Here is a 15,189-nt window from a genome sequence, read left to right on the forward strand (position 1 = left end):
TAAATCAAATGATATATTTTACTCATTTAAAATTTTCTTCTGATACTAGGACAGTGTCATGATTTACTGGTTAGCGTAACAAAATTTGCAAAAAATTCAAATGCATTTCCATACAAAAAACAAGTTAGACAGATTCTGGAATAATCCTTGAAACTTTCACAAAGTTTGTTTTTCTTTGGAGTGTTCTCATGGGCATCGGAACAAATTGGAAAGCATTTTGATTTGCGTCAAGATTTGTGCACACTTGATCTGTGCAAATCTTGACATGGATCGAACATCTGCAACCCAATCTGAGTAATAGTTGAGGAGTTATGCTACTTTATTTTTTTTATTTTTTTATTTTTGGTATCACACAATGAATATTTGAAAAAAAAAAAAAAATTTGCTTGAATCAATAGATGGAATGCCATGCAGTGTTTTCTTCTGTGAGGCCAAATTATAAGCCTTTCAAATTAAGGTACTTGCATAATCATAAAAATACAACACTAATTAATCAACAAACTATTTTATACTAAAAAAATTCCAGAAAAGCTATCAATCATCCATGATTTTAAAGCAAAAAAAATATTAACCATAAATAATAACAAAATGGTAAATGCCCCACCGGACCCGGCGATCCCGGTCTTCTTGACCTAACCCCAGTGATTTATGCGCATTAGCAATCCCCTCCTCATCTGAGAAATGTAAATTTTACAAGGGCTTAATAAAAAAATGCCACACAATACATTTGTTATAAGTTGGAAGAGATAATTCCTCCCTTACATATAGTATACAAATTCAAGTATGTACTCACATGTATCTCTCAACAATGTGAAGTATAATAACAATACCAGTAACATTTAAGCATACTAATCTATTATCAAATACTCGTTACACTTTCCAGTAAGGAATTCCTCAAATTTAGAGATCGTTGATCTGCAACAATTACCTGACAGCCTGATTACTCAAATTCGTAAAATTTTCATAACAATAGCTTAAAATGTGAAGAAGCCTAAAATGTGAAGGGTTGATATCCACTAACAATAGCTTAAATTGGTAACTCTTTTTCGATTCAACTAAAAATGATTTTTATATATTGAAAAAATTTAGAGACATGTTGTTAGCCTTCTAGACTGGTTTGTGCATCAATTTTCATGAATTTGAATGTTATTTGGTATTAAATCAAATGTTGTCAAGTCATTTGACAAATGGTGAAACTTGCATCAGATTTCATCTTTTTTTCATGTGCATGATGTGCATAAAGTATATATTATATTTCAGTTACCAGATTTCAAAATTACAAACCATTTTTGACAACTGCAGAATTTGTCCAATTAATCTGTTGTCAATTCATTTTCAGGTCGGGTCAGGTCGGTAAATTTACAAACCAATTGAAACCAATCTTAGAATTACAAAGAGATACCAGAAACATACCCCAAAACTGCGTGAAAATGCACAAGAAGAAGTTGATGTGGTGGGAAACATTATATGCCATGACAGGTGGTAGAGGCTTCACAAGCGTATCCACAGTAAAAACCCATCCTAGGAACTGCTTTGCACAAAACATCACCAATTAGGATACCAGTAAACCAAATAAAAGCCCACAACAAACCATAAATTAAACAAAAAAACCAAATAAAAGCCCACAGTAAAAACCCCTAAAAACCTTGAAATTACATATTTTCCCCTCTAAAATTCATTATATCATATTGACCCTTCTAAAGTTCAAGAACTCACAAATTTACCCAATTTACTGATTTTTCTAATAAAACTCATTTTAAATAAATAAATTACCCACTTTACACTTTCTCATTTACTGATTTGTGGCATTGCTGTGTGTTAAGATTAGTGCCATTGACTTCAGTTAGTTTAAAATTTTGCCGTCAACTAAGGATACCTCCCTAAATCTCCTTCCTTCAATCTCCATCCTTCTATTGAACGAACCAGTCTCTCTGTCTCTCTCCCTCCCTCCCACCTGTCCGCATACTTTTTCCTAAGAGGTACAAATTGTTACATTAACATCTATATACCTGTAAATAACTACACCAAGATGTTGTCAGAAATATTTAAGCAGGTCTATTATTTGAAATAAAAAAAAATATCCTCTAATAGTTTTTTTTTCAGACTATAAAAATTCAAGAAAAAATGACTAAATCTTGCTAATGTCTGATAACAGTTTGTAAAAACCACAATTTGTAAAATTGTAGTCTAAAACAAAATTAGATTTTTAACAATGTATGTGTGAAAGTGTTCAGGCAAGAATTCAATTAAATGGGATCTGTATTTGTTTTAGATCTCAAAATATTTCTGATACACGGGATGACCTTATATAGGCTCTGATACAATGTAATAGCAGCTGTAACTAACTGCCAGTTTAAGGGAGAGCTCTATATATCGCTGCTGAGAGAGAGCGGTGAATTGACGGAAGATAGAAGACCAGGAGATGGCTCTCAATTGCTTCTGACGGAATTTTAAGAGAGAGCTCCGTCAAATTGAGATCTAAATTCTTACATAAGGATCAAACTGTTTCTCTTAGAGAGGGGAGGGAGAATTTTATTTTTGTAATCAAGGGTAAAATGGGTGATTTATATATTTAAATGAAATCTATTAAAAAAATTAGTAAATTGGCTAAATTTGTGAGTTGTTGAACTTTAGAAGGGTAAACATGATATTAAGAATTTTAGAGGGGGGAATACGTAATTTCAAGATGTTTGAGGGGATATATGAAATTCCCCCTAAATAAATCCCAGTAAATGAGTACTGGTATTGTACTGGTACTGAATATGAAAGTAGCAAGGCGATGCTCTCCCAATTCCCTCCATTTACCTCCAAATATTACAAGTTTCAAAAGGGAAAAGCGGTAAGAAATTGTAGTGGATGGATATACCTGCATAGTGCGCTGGAAACTGTAGCGAAGCTCAGGGTCGAAAACGGGCTCGTCATCGTCGTAATCCCTACCCGATTTCTTTGCGGATTTCTTAGCGGGCACGTGCAAGGTGGGGTCGGATTCGGGTTGCCTCGTCGAATATGTCGGATTCTTTGTCGTCGTCGACTCCGCGCCATGGCGCTGACGACATCAACTCTTTATTCTTTCCCATGGCTAGAAAACGCGAGAGAGAGAGAGAGGCGATATGCCATAAGGTCGTCAGCTTGGAAAAGAATAATTTTGTTTTATTGGGCTTAGGCCCAATTAAATCTCATCTTTTTTATGAATTCAGATCCGGAAATGTATCCTCCCAGTACCGTTAAAATTTGAGATTTAACTCTAAGCCGCTTTTAGATTCAGGCTAGTGCAGGGGCAGTACTAATTTGCTTTAAAATTCGTGTCAAGTTAAAAAGAACGGTTCAGATCCACAAATTTTAAAAGATTCCCTACTCCTGTACCGTAGAGGAAATGAAGAATCCCTGTCCTCTGTGGTAACATAATATTTCTGTTTATATCAGGATTGTGCAATTAGAATTCAGGCCCTTTAATATTCGTGTAGATTCTGATCGGACAATCCAGATCTAAAAAGAAATATTCCATCACCCAAGGTGAAACCATTCGATCCAAGTAAATATTTCTGCCAACTTGATTCGCGCAAATCTTAAAGAAGATCAACCGCATCCCATGGATCATAAGTTGGTAAATCAAAAGAGACGGCATAGCAATAGCAAGGCCAATTTTTTTCATGCTCCGCTTATATGAAATCATAATTTCTTCCTGGTTTGTCATACAATTCAGCTAACTTAATTAGAGGCCCTCCGACTTTACATTATTTGCACAATAGTCCCATAATTTAATTTATGGCCCAACTACAACAGCCATCAAATCAAAAATACCAAAACTGACAAAATCCTACCCAATCAAATTATATTAACTCATCATATACTTCTCTGGTAGCGGTTTTTTGCCGGGACTATCAGTTTATCATCCTTTGAAGGCGGGGGCGGTGGGGTCCACATGGCAGAGCCGTCCGTGGCAGATTGGTTAGGCCAGACTACAGGCAAAATCTGCTGCTGCTGGTATAGACACAGGTGGTTGTCACATGACCCGAGTTTAACTATGAACGAAGCTGTGCAGCCTTTCCCGAGGCCTTCACTCTCCAACCATATGTGCCCTTCCATTAGAGTCGCAAATCTGGTACAAAAGATAAATGCAAGTCCTCAATTGTAGGTGGTTTTTTACGTTTATTTACTTAGCCCATGTTTGGTTGCTACTTAAATTTAAGGAGGATTAAGTTACTTACTCTATCTTATTCCTATTTTACACTTCGTTTGTTAGTTTTAGTCATGACTTAATAAATCTGTCTAGAGGAAAAAGAAATTGACAAATCAATTTATGTCTATGACAACGGGCCCTCCACCATAACTCCATCTTACTCCTCTCTTACATCTCATTTAGCAACTTAAGTGTTGAGTAAGGGTTTACTCCACAACTAAACACCGCCTTTATATTAGACAAAAAGAGTGTTTAACTACGCAGATGGGACCCACTTTTCAGTATGATAAAATCTGCTTCCCTCTAATTCTCATCTCTCACTGCTCTTGCCATTGATCGACTGTAGGTGGCTCAAATAGCCCCATGCAACAAAAATCTTTGATAAGATAAAAAATAGTTTACCTCTTACAAATGGCAAGACCTAGACCACTGCCACTATAACCTCGGTTGCCTCCATTTTGTGTATTCGCAAACTTCGTAAAAACATGCGGTAAATCTTGCGGGCTTATCCCACAACCTGTATCCTGGACCTACATAACAAAAGGCAACAGAATTCATTCGAAAAAAAATTATTTTAAGTCGTATTATCATTTATAAGAAAGAATCTCAGTACATGGTACCTCAGTCATATAGGTACCAGTCAGTCTGTATAAACTAGGTACCAACAAAAGTAGCAATTCCCCGATTTAAACCTGACCCTTCGGAAGAGTGCTCACTGAAACTGACCAGACAGACTTACTCAAGACTGCACAAATTCATAACTAGAGGATTTCATATCACCTGAGGTAACATAAAGTTTGAGTTTAGATCCGGACCGTCCGATCTGTTTCGGCACGAATATTAAAGGGACATTCATTCCACCTCGATTTTGATCGGACTGTCTGGATCTAAACTCAAATATTCTGTTACCTCGAATGACGCAGACTCTAACTAGAAAGGGCCCAAAAAAGCCCAAAAAATGCTCGTCAGTGTTCATCAACATCCGTACCTGTACTCTGAGGTAGAAATGCCCGTCAGTAGCGACAGGATGGAAATCGGGGAATCTGAACTCTCCCAAAGAGTCAGATCGCACAACTGAGGCCACGATTGAGATGTGCCCCTCCCTTGTGAACTTCACTGCGTTGCCAGAGATGTTCAAAATAATTTGCATCAGCCTCTTCTCGTCCCCAACCGCGCACACAGGCAAGTCTGGTGCCAGTAAGACTGATACTGATACTTTCTTCACAGCTGCTATTGGCTTGATGAAACCCATCACCTATTTCCATCACATGATTAAAATAATTGTAATGAAGTATAATTTTTTTGTTCTACTTTAGAAGCATATCAGGACATTTGATTATAAGTCATATATCCGTTTTCAAAGTCCAAACGACAAATCCAAACAGTTCAACATGATCTCCACAATAAAATGCGCTTCGAGACCAAATTTTACATTTTTTGGAAAAGATTTACTATTTGTTCAGAATTTTTGAAAATGAGGATTTTTCAGAAAAATAATGCATCAAGATTTACTAAAAAATCTTCATTTTTTTACCACTTGACATGACACTAAATAAATTCAAAAAAAATTAAAATTTTATAATTAAAACAAGCTCTCGAAATGGAGATTGTTTTGAACGGTTTGTTTGGACTTTGAAAACGGATATATGACTTGTAAGCATTATACCTCCAATTATGCAATCAAAAATCCAAAAAACAGCCAAGAAAAGAAAACTAAAAAACATGATATATAACGAGTAAAATAAGATTCTGAAAATAGGAATGCATGTAAATACCCTAATAAGTAGAGTAAGCAAAAAAAATAAAAACCAAGACACACCTCCTTGACAACAGCATGGAGATTAAAAGCGCTGATCTCAAGCTCGAGACTTCCATCCTCTAGCTTTGACAAATCTAAAACATCATTTATAAGAGTTGCAAGGAGATTACTACTCTTTAGCACAGTTTCTACCATGATTCGCTGCTCAGGGGTCAACTCAGTTTCTAAAAGAAGAGAGGAGAGGGCTATGATGGCATGCATTGGGGTCCGCATTTCATGGTTCATGACAGCCAGGAAATCGTTGCGGGCCCGGATCGCCATCTCAGCCTCTCTACGAGCCAGGTCCAGGGCCACATTTTGCTCCATTAGGAGGTCACGTGCCCGCATGGATTCTTCGAGGATGGCTGCATGTGAGAGAGCAACCGCCACCTGAATAAAACAATGAAATTAGAAAGTGCCACTTAAAGCAAATTAGTTCATATTTTAAATGAAAAACCATCTTGCTAAAGGTGGTGGGGGTAAATTGCACGTGTACCTCTTAATATGGTTTAAAAAGAATTATTCCCGAAAGTTACAGCTTTAAAATCCGCGCTAACAAATTTAGTCTGTCCTAAATTGCATTACATATTATTACAATTTCGAATAGAACTTACTACAAGAGTATGAAGAACTAGAATATTACAAAATCAAGGGCCAAATTGGTAATTTCACCAAACAAAATATTAAAACTAACCTGATCAGCAACGACCTCTATTAGCTCCAATTCATGCATGTGCCATTTCCTAGCGCTATCTGACGGCAACATCAGAACCATAATTGCATAACTCTTGGCCGATAGCTCCGGCCAATCATTTATCTGAAAATTAGAAAGATGCAAAAGCGGGACCCGTACAGCAACTACTTCAGGCGGCACATATCTCCCTGTCATAGGCCGAATCCTCGCCAGAGGAGACGTGTGTGGTATAATAATTGCCCGATTACTACTAAACACCTGGTTCACCACTGGCAGGTTTGTCTGCACCATGGTCCCCACTGGTATCTGATGTCTCAATGTGTGTGACAGCTGGAGGGTCAACCCGTTTCGCAAAGGCATCCATAGTGCACACTCCTCCAACCTTAATGTCCTCCCTAACTCAACAAGAGTTGTTTTCAAAATCGTGTGCCGATCAAGAGTACTTCGAATTTCGTGCGTCAACATGCGCACATGCCGACCCGTTTCCTCCTGAGTCCGAATCAAACCCATTTCCCGATCCAACTCCTCGGCTTTGTTTTTTAAAAAAACCTCTCTTGTTTTAACACTCAACAAATCTGGTATTATATGCACGAGCATTAAAGCAGTGGCGCAAGAGACAACAGCAGTAGACAGCTTGGCAACAGTCATGACTACCGCTACGGTTTTAGAATGTGTCGAAAAGGTCCATAAATTGATCAAATGTGTGGCCCCACAGAGTACTATGAAAGCACCGAATTGGATCAGGACCCACCTGTAAGGGAAGAATGAGGATTTCTTGACGAAGTAGATTAGTTCTAGAGGGATGGAGAAGTAGGCGAGAGCAATGAAGAAATCGGAGATGTATTGATATCTCCCGAGGAGTTCATCTTGAGACCACAATGGTTCTACGCAATCACAACCTTCCATTTCGAAAGGAGTCGTGGGTTTTATAGAGGTTATTTACACATCCCTATTCAACAATAAAAATTGGAGGCTGTTCAGTTGAAAAGAGCACATTATATAACAGACTATAAATAAAAATTAAGATGGTAAGTACAATTCTACGATCCGAAAGACTCAATAGCTTTCAATTTGCAAAGTTTTTTGGGTTTTTTCTTAATTTTGCTTCCTATGAATAATCCTTCATTTCGAGAAAAATTCCCATACTTTTTCTCAAATACATTAAATTAATAAATAAAAGAAGGCAAAGCACTCACATGAACTGAATTGAAATTTCTCAAAATCCATGGATTGGTACCATCAACAACTTGTCTTCAATCAATCAAATTATCACCACCTACATATAAAGTTTCCAGAGCCTAGGTTAACTTCCAAATACCTCAAATTCAAATTCAAGAGAAATCCCCAAATTTAAGATTTCTATACTCATGCCTTGCTAACCTTAGTACCAATTTGCCCCTAAAAGTATCCATTCAACTGGCATGCCTTCAAATTTCTCAAATTAATCAAACAAAATGAACCCTAATTTGTTAAACAGCCCCAAAATTAACACCCTTTACTCCACTGTTCTAACTAGCTCTACTTCCAATCTATCAAAAAACCAACAAAAGGTATCATCTTTAACCACCATCAGAACCCGATCTAAGCTCCAAAACAAAAGCCCAAAACCAAATAACAAAACAACAAGTCAAAGAAAGGTATTTTACAGATGTCAGTGGTTCTCTCTCCTGGTGCTGTAATCCCTTGCTCAGAGATCGAACGAACGAACAGAGGGAGGAAGGAACGAAGGAAGGAGATAGGGACTAAACAAAAAGCAAACCAACAAAAAAAATAGAGAAAAGATTGGTGCTTTACTGGAGAATAAAGAAGAGAAGCCAAGGGGGGATGAACCCAAAAGGTTTCTTCTTTTTTATTTTGTTTAAATTGATGTTTACTTAATTTGCAAGGTCTCCCCACAGAGAAAGGTCCCAACTTACGGGTAAAGATATTAACATAGTAGTTTTGACTTAATGCAGCGCATGAACTGTAGAATTTAAAGAGCATTGTATATAGTGTGAACGCTGCATAAAGCCAAAACTATTCTGTTCAAATCTTTACCCCCAACTTACTAATTTTTTATTATCCTCCTTTCCTTTTATGTTTAAGGGAAACTTCATGTGTATCCTTCAAAAACTTCAAAATTTACGTTTTTCCCACTGTAAAGTTCATAATATTATAACCCTTCTGAATTTAAAAAAATCACAAATTTATTTAGTTTATTGTCTTTTTTATTAAAACTCATTTAAAATTTGTAAATTATCCATTTTATTTTTTTTTAAATAAATTACATATAATATGTTTAAGAGAAATATTTAGTATTCTAATTGGCTGGTTATTAAAGCAAATGGTTCATTTTTGTTACGTGTGACGCACCCACGAGCAAATGTATAAATGCGACTGTATATACATTAGTAGAGAAATAAATCATTTATTCTTGAAAATTTATTAGTTAGAAAATGAAATATTTGTTACGCAAACTACATATTTTTTTAATAATGGATAAAATAGACACTTTATAAATTTAAAATAAGTTTTAATTGAAAAGTCAATAAATAAGGTAAATCTTTGAGTTCTTGAAATTAGAAGGGTAAATATGATATCATGAACTTTAGAAGTGGAATATGTAATTTTGAGATTTTTGAGGGATATACATGAAATTCCCTCCTTTTTAATTTGCATTAACTCAGAATCAACGACTCAGATTGCTTTGGCGCCATTCAATGAGCGGTTGGATGGAGGTGAGTTTATATTAAAGTAACATCTTTCTCCGAGATTTTTGTATATTAAAGAAAAAAGATAGAGGCATCTAGAAGAAGAAATGAATTAGGTAATGTAGTTATATAACAGAGCATTAATAAAAGAAAGTAGCAGACATATAGCTACATGCACGTGCTACTTGGCTACTACAAATAAATAGAGGTGAAATTTGCGAATTTTTTTCATAAACCATAATTAAAAAATGGATTCTTAGGGAACCAATATGATTACAACTTTTTTTTCAAAAACCATAAGAACCGTGGGGACGTCACGGTCTGGCATTTTTTTTTTCCAGACCGTGTGCTTCTCATGGTCTTGCCAAATTTTTTTTTTTTTTTTTTTGATTTGTCCACACTTGCACGAAAATTGCCACAGAAGATCCGAAATGAAATTCAAGACCGTGTGCATCCAACGGTCTTAGCAATTCCAATCTCAAGACCGTGTGCATCCCACGGTCCGGCCTTCAATTCTCAAGACCGTGTGCTTCCCACGGTCTGGCCTTCAGTTTTAAACCCCCACGAGACAGAGGCCTTTCTTCCCCCACGCCCCTTCTCCATTTTTTTTCTTCCTCTTCTTTCTTCCTCTCTTCCATCAGATATATTTTTTTTTTTTGTACTCTCATAATTAGAGTAATTTTTATTTTAATTACATAAGTTTATATATTTTTGAGAGAGGAACAAAAAGAGCTTCAGATCTACAAATTTCGTTAGGTATGTGTTTAATTCTTTTATTTTTGATAAATAATTCATAATTATGAATAAATAAGTAGAATAGATTGTTTATGTAGTATAAATGGTTTATGTAGTAATTGTAGTATAAATAAATGGTTTAAGTATAATTTTAGTGTAGATGCATGTAGTTTTTTTTAGTGTAGATGAATGTAGTAATTGTATGGTGATATGTCTATTTGCATGTTTTATGTGCATGTAATTTTTTTTAGTGTAGATGCATGATGCATGTAGTTTTTTTTAGTGTAGATTAATGTAGTAATTTTTGGATTATTTATTTGTGGTTTATGTAGTAATTTATTTGCATGTAGGTTTTTTTAGTATGCATGTAGTAATTGTTGGGTGATTTATTTATTTGCATGTTTTATGTGCATGTAATTTTTTTTAGTGTAGATGCATGATGCATGTAGTTTTTTTTAGTGTAGATGAATATAGTAATTTTTGGATTATTTATTTGTGGTTTATGTAGTAATTTATTTGCATGTAAGTTTTTTAGTATGCATGTAGTAATTGTTGGGTGATTTAATTATTTGCATGTTTTATGTGCATGTAATTTTTTTTAGTGTAGATGCATGATGCATGTAGTTTTTTTTAGTGTAGATGAATATAGTAATTTTTGGATTATTTATTTGTGGTTTATGTAGTAATTTATTTGCATGTAAGTTTTTTAGTATGCATGTAGTAATTGTTGGGTGATTTATTTATTTGCATGTTTTATGTAGATGCATGGTTTATGTGCATGTAATTTTTTTTAGTGTAGATGCATGATGCATGTAATTTTTTTTAGTGTAGATGCATGATGCATGTAGTTTTTTTTAGTGTAGATGCATGATGCATGTAGTTTTTTTTAGTGTAGATGCATGATGCATGTAGTTTTTTTTAGTGTAGATGAATGTAGTAATTTTTGGATTATTTATTTGTGGTTTATGTAGTAATCATAGTATAAATAAATTGTTTATGTAGGAATTTATTTGCATGTAGGTTTTTTTGAGTATGCATGTAGTAATTGTTGGGTGATTTATTTATTTGCATGTACTAATTGTTGAATGATTTATTTATTTCCATAGTTAATGTACATGCATGATTTATTTGCATGTAGTATAAATAAATGGTTTATGTAGTATAAATAATGTAAAGTAATAGAATGAATGTGAATATTTGATTGGGTTTGCATGTTATGCATGTCAATATTGAATGTTAATTTTTTTTGTATGTATTTATTTATATTGCAGTGAAAAATGCAAGGAAGTGAAGAATCTTTATTGCAGTTGCCTCATGCACAACATCAATCACATACGGCATCTGTAAAGGTGTTTGTTCAATATTGGTTTGGATTTAAATTTACTTATTAAATTCTTGAATTGAAATTTAATTTTTGGTTAAACTTTTTTTGCATTAAAATTATTGTTCCAGCCTGATCATGCACTGCGTCCTGGAGCTTTGCAAATGTACATTGATTACCATGAAACTATGAAAGAAGGTTTGAAGAATTTAGGATTGTATCAGATGGTCGAAGTCCACCACTGCCAAGTTGATAGAGAGTTGATCACTGCTCTCGTGGAGAGGTGGAGGCCCGAAACAAATAGTTTTCATCTTCCGGTAGGGGAGTGCACGGTGACATTGGAAGATGTCAGCTGTTTGTGGGGCTTATCTATTACCGGTACAATATTTTTTGCTGCTAATTTAAAATTTTGTTATTAAATGAAATTTTGTACTAGTATAATTTTATTTAACATCTATGTTTACAGGGAAGACTATCTCTGGATGTACTGACGATAATTGGTCACAATTGATCCTAGATTGCCTAGGACAGGAAGTGTATGATGGTTACGAATGGGATGATAATGATTTTTATCATAAAAAGGTGGAGAATAAGGGTGAACCCAATGAGAAAGTAACAATTTTACAAAACTATGTGCGTCTTGCATGGTTGAGAAATTTTTTTGCAAATACGGATTTGGATGAAGAGGAGGACCAGGATGTTATCGATCAGCACACACGAGCATATGCTATGGAGTTGTTTGGGACTATAATGTTTCCCGATTCGAATTCAAGCTCCATTCGATTAATGTATTTACAATTTCTGGAGGATTTGGGACCTCGAGGTCAGAATTATTACAACTGGGGAGGTGCTGTACTAGCATGCCTATATCGGGAGTTGTCACGGGCATGCAGATATAAAGCAAGTTCAATTAATGGTCCATTACTACTGCTGCAGATGTGGTCTTGGACCCGATTTCCTATAGGCCGGCCCAGACCACATGATTTACCATCTAACAACGAACCAGTGGATGAGAGACGGGCTTATGGAGCAAAATGGACTATTCCGCATCGATGGAAGAGTAACCCTAAGAAAGGTACATTTGAATAATAAATATTATGTTTTTCCATATAAGTATGTGTTGAATGTACACTTATAATTGTCATGTGTTTACAACTTAGGCACATCGCATTATCGGGATCAGTTTGAGCGTTTGAAGTCCAATGCTGTCAATTGGATGCCGTACAGAGGTTACGAAAACATAATGCACTGGCACTGGATAAGAGACCAGGCGTTCTTTCCATGTCGCGTGTGGTGCATCCATTTCTAGGAGGTAGAGTATCACCTTCCCGATAGGGTTTTCCGACAGTTCGGATTATTTCAGGCAATTCCTCCGCCGGCTCCGCCAGCCTTCAACTTACTTGAGGATATCCGCAAATGGACACGAGGACGAGGGTTGTTTGGAGACGAATCCTCTGTGGACTGGAGCAAACATTTTCACCAATTTATCGTGGAACCTCCCCAAAATTTTACACAGCGTTCTGAACATGGACAAGTTTATCCTTATCTTCCAGATAGGTACGGTTAAATGCATGGACCGAAAACATCTACACTTATAACTGGTCGGAGATATGGCCAGGATTCAATGCATGGACCGAAAGTCCATGCCACACGGGTGAAAATACGGATGCCCATTTTTGTAGATGGTTCGTGCTCAATTACGTATTTTGTTCTTGGGGTAGACATCTGGATTGCACCGAGCAAGGAAGGTAGCAATTCGTAGGCTTTTTCCCAAGAACCAAATAAATCAGCAATAGCCAACTCCCTCCCTCTCCAAATCTTGTTGTATGAAGGCTCAACCATTTTGTATATATTTCTAACTGCAAATCGACATGCTTTAATTGACATCTCCAGGTCCTCCTTCAAACCAGGTTTGATTATATCTGCAATCATCCTGGCAGTCAGCTGACGACTGTCTACTTTACAAGCAATACTGTAACAATTGTGCTCGTCTCGGTTTGTTGCAATTGTCCAATTTCCCGTCTCAGTCGCTTTTGCGTACACCCTCCATGGACACCCCTCTGCTCTACATACAACTACATAACCAGTACGATTGGTATATTGTTGTTGTAATTCTAAGTTATTATCTAGGGCAAATGCACCCAACTGGGATTTAAGATCGGCTTTGGAGTCAAACATTTGTCCCTCTGAAAATTGACCGTCAATTCTGGGTGGATAACCAAAAAATGCTTCATCCTTGTACGGCATCGGCACATCGTCATTAAATGCCGGAAAAGAATGCTGCAATCCTCGATTAATAAAGGGAATAGAATTTACCTACTCCTTCATTACATCTTGCATTCTAATTTGATCCTCCATTTCAGCCATATCATCTTCCCCGACAGCTGAGCCACCAAGGTCAGAGGTTGTGTCTGAGCTAGAGTTTGTGTCTGAGCTAGTATTATTATTCATCTCTTTAAAACGAGTTACCAAATCATCCACTATCGGTATTTCGGGTGGGTCATCACAATATATGGGTGAATCAGACACCGTTGTGTCTCTACTACTTCCAGGTACACTACCCGGATATGGGTCATAATTGGTATGACTATCAACTGGTACTGACTCAACTACTAAATCAAGAAGTTTAAAATTCAGTACCGGAGTGGCATATTCAAGCATCATGTGCCATATCGTTTCCTCGTCTACGCTAAATAACTGGTATTTTTCTGCTGAGCCAGGTGGTGCCATGTTCAAACGAGCCTTGATTGTCAGATCGAACTGACTAGGGAGCAAATGAATGCTAACATATATATGTTTTCTTAGCTCATGAAGACTGGTTGAATTAGTAACAGGAAATGTGCAGGTCGGTGCGTCTGAAATTTCACATCCATAATAAACATTTATTATCACTTGAGACATTATCTGAACAAAAAAAAATTCACAATCAATAATCGATATCATTTTCAATTTTACAACCTAAAATATGATCGTCATTGAAAAAATAAACTTACTACAATTACTTATACTACAAAAAGAAAAAATTATACATAAACCATTTATTTATACTACAATTACTACATAAACCATAAATAAATAATCCAAAAATTACTACATTCATCTACACTAAAAAAATCTACATGCATATACACTAAAAAAAACTACATGTACATAAACCATGCATCTACATAAAATGTGCAAATAAATAAATCATCCAACAATTACTACATGCATACTAAAAAAACCTACATGCAAATAAATTACTACATAAACTATTTTTTTATACTACAATTACAACATAAACCATTTATACTAATAAAAAAATACACATAAACTATTTATACTACAAAAAAGAAAAAAATATACATAAACCATTTATTTATACTACAATTACTACATAAACCATTTATACTACATAAACAATTTATTCTACTCATTTATTCATAATTGCAGATTATTTATCAAAAATAAAAGAATCAAATACATACCTAACGAAATTTGTAGATCTGAAGCTCTTTTTGTTCCTCTTTCAAAAATATACAAACTTACTTAATTACAAAAAATAAACACACTAATTATGAGAGTACAAAAAAAAATTTAGCTGAAGAAAGGAAGAAAGAAAAAAGAGAGAAGATGAAAAAAATAGAGATGCACTGACTCGACGAGGAAGAAGCAAGAGGTAACCGTGCCAAAAAAACAAATGGGGACCGGGCCGTGGGGTTCCCACGGTCTTGAGATATCATTTAAACCGGACCGTTACCACAAAGACCGGACCGTTCCCACGGTCTTGAT

The 15,189-nt window shown here is 35.6% G+C and overlaps 2 protein-coding genes and 1 pseudogene across 5 annotated transcripts; 1 reads left to right on the plus strand and 2 right to left on the minus strand.

The window, feature by feature from the left end:
* Positions 1-31: 31 nt before the first annotated feature.
* LOC144553986 (uncharacterized) lies at positions 32-3,105 on the minus strand (annotated as a pseudogene). Its single transcript, XR_013511497.1, has 4 exons — positions 2,867-3,105; positions 1,414-1,528; positions 605-674; positions 32-290 (listed from the first exon to the last, which is right to left on the minus strand). The product of XR_013511497.1 is annotated as an uncharacterized LOC144553986 (transcript).
* A 525-nt stretch (positions 3,106-3,630) lies between these two features.
* LOC144553985 (putative ethylene response sensor 1) lies at positions 3,631-8,572 on the minus strand. Of its 3 annotated transcripts, none has more exons than XM_078302155.1 (7): positions 8,319-8,572; positions 7,869-7,948; positions 6,673-7,621; positions 6,000-6,368; positions 5,169-5,435; positions 4,583-4,710; positions 3,631-4,099 (listed from the first exon to the last, which is right to left on the minus strand). In XM_078302155.1, the coding sequence occupies exons 3-7, from the start codon at positions 7,576-7,578 to the stop codon at positions 3,844-3,846; spliced, it is 1,926 nt and encodes a 641-aa protein (XP_078158281.1). In that variant the 5' UTR covers positions 7,579-7,621; positions 7,869-7,948; positions 8,319-8,572; the 3' UTR covers positions 3,631-3,843. The 3 variants fall into 3 exon arrangements, with proteins under 3 accessions (XP_078158281.1, XP_078158283.1, XP_078158284.1); XM_078302157.1 differs by having other exon boundaries at positions 8,053-8,531; XM_078302158.1 differs by lacking the exon at positions 7,869-7,948 and having other exon boundaries at positions 8,319-8,470.
* A 2,802-nt stretch (positions 8,573-11,374) lies between these two features.
* On the plus strand, positions 11,375-12,727 carry LOC144553826 (serine/threonine-protein phosphatase 7 long form homolog). Its single transcript, XM_078302016.1, has 5 exons — positions 11,375-11,446; positions 11,550-11,796; positions 11,885-12,270; positions 12,355-12,493; positions 12,579-12,727. Exons 1-5 carry the CDS (start codon positions 11,375-11,377, stop codon positions 12,725-12,727), a joined length of 993 nt encoding a protein of 330 aa, XP_078158142.1.
* The last annotated feature ends 2,462 nt before the right edge of the window (positions 12,728-15,189 follow it).

Source organism: Carex rostrata, chromosome 5 (genome assembly GCF_964058835.1).
Source record: "Carex rostrata chromosome 5, lpCarRost1.2, whole genome shotgun sequence".
NCBI lineage: Eukaryota > Viridiplantae > Streptophyta > Magnoliopsida > Poales > Cyperaceae > Carex > Carex rostrata.

Bases quoted from the DNA above. Each gene is read 5' to 3' on its own strand.
- LOC144553826 (XM_078302016.1), top strand. From the start codon at position 11,375: ATGCAAGGAAGTGAAGAATCTTTATTGCAGTTGCCTCATGCACAACAT. The intron at 11,447-11,549 runs GTGTTTGTTCAA...TTATTGTTCCAG, and splicing joins CACATACGGCATCTGTAAAG to CCTGATCATGCACTGCGTCC. The intron at 11,797-11,884 runs GTACAATATTTT...CTATGTTTACAG, and splicing joins GTGGGGCTTATCTATTACCG to GGAAGACTATCTCTGGATGT.
- LOC144553985 (XM_078302155.1), bottom strand. From the start codon at position 7,578: ATGGAAGGTTGTGATTGCGTAGAACCATTGTGGTCTCAAGATGAACTC. The intron at 5,436-5,999 runs GTGTGTCTTGGT...TGATGGAAATAG, and splicing joins TCCATGCTGTTGTCAAGGAG to GTGATGGGTTTCATCAAGCC. The intron at 4,711-5,168 runs GTACGGATGTTG...TTTGTTATGTAG, and splicing joins ATTTCTACCTCAGAGTACAG to GTCCAGGATACAGGTTGTGG.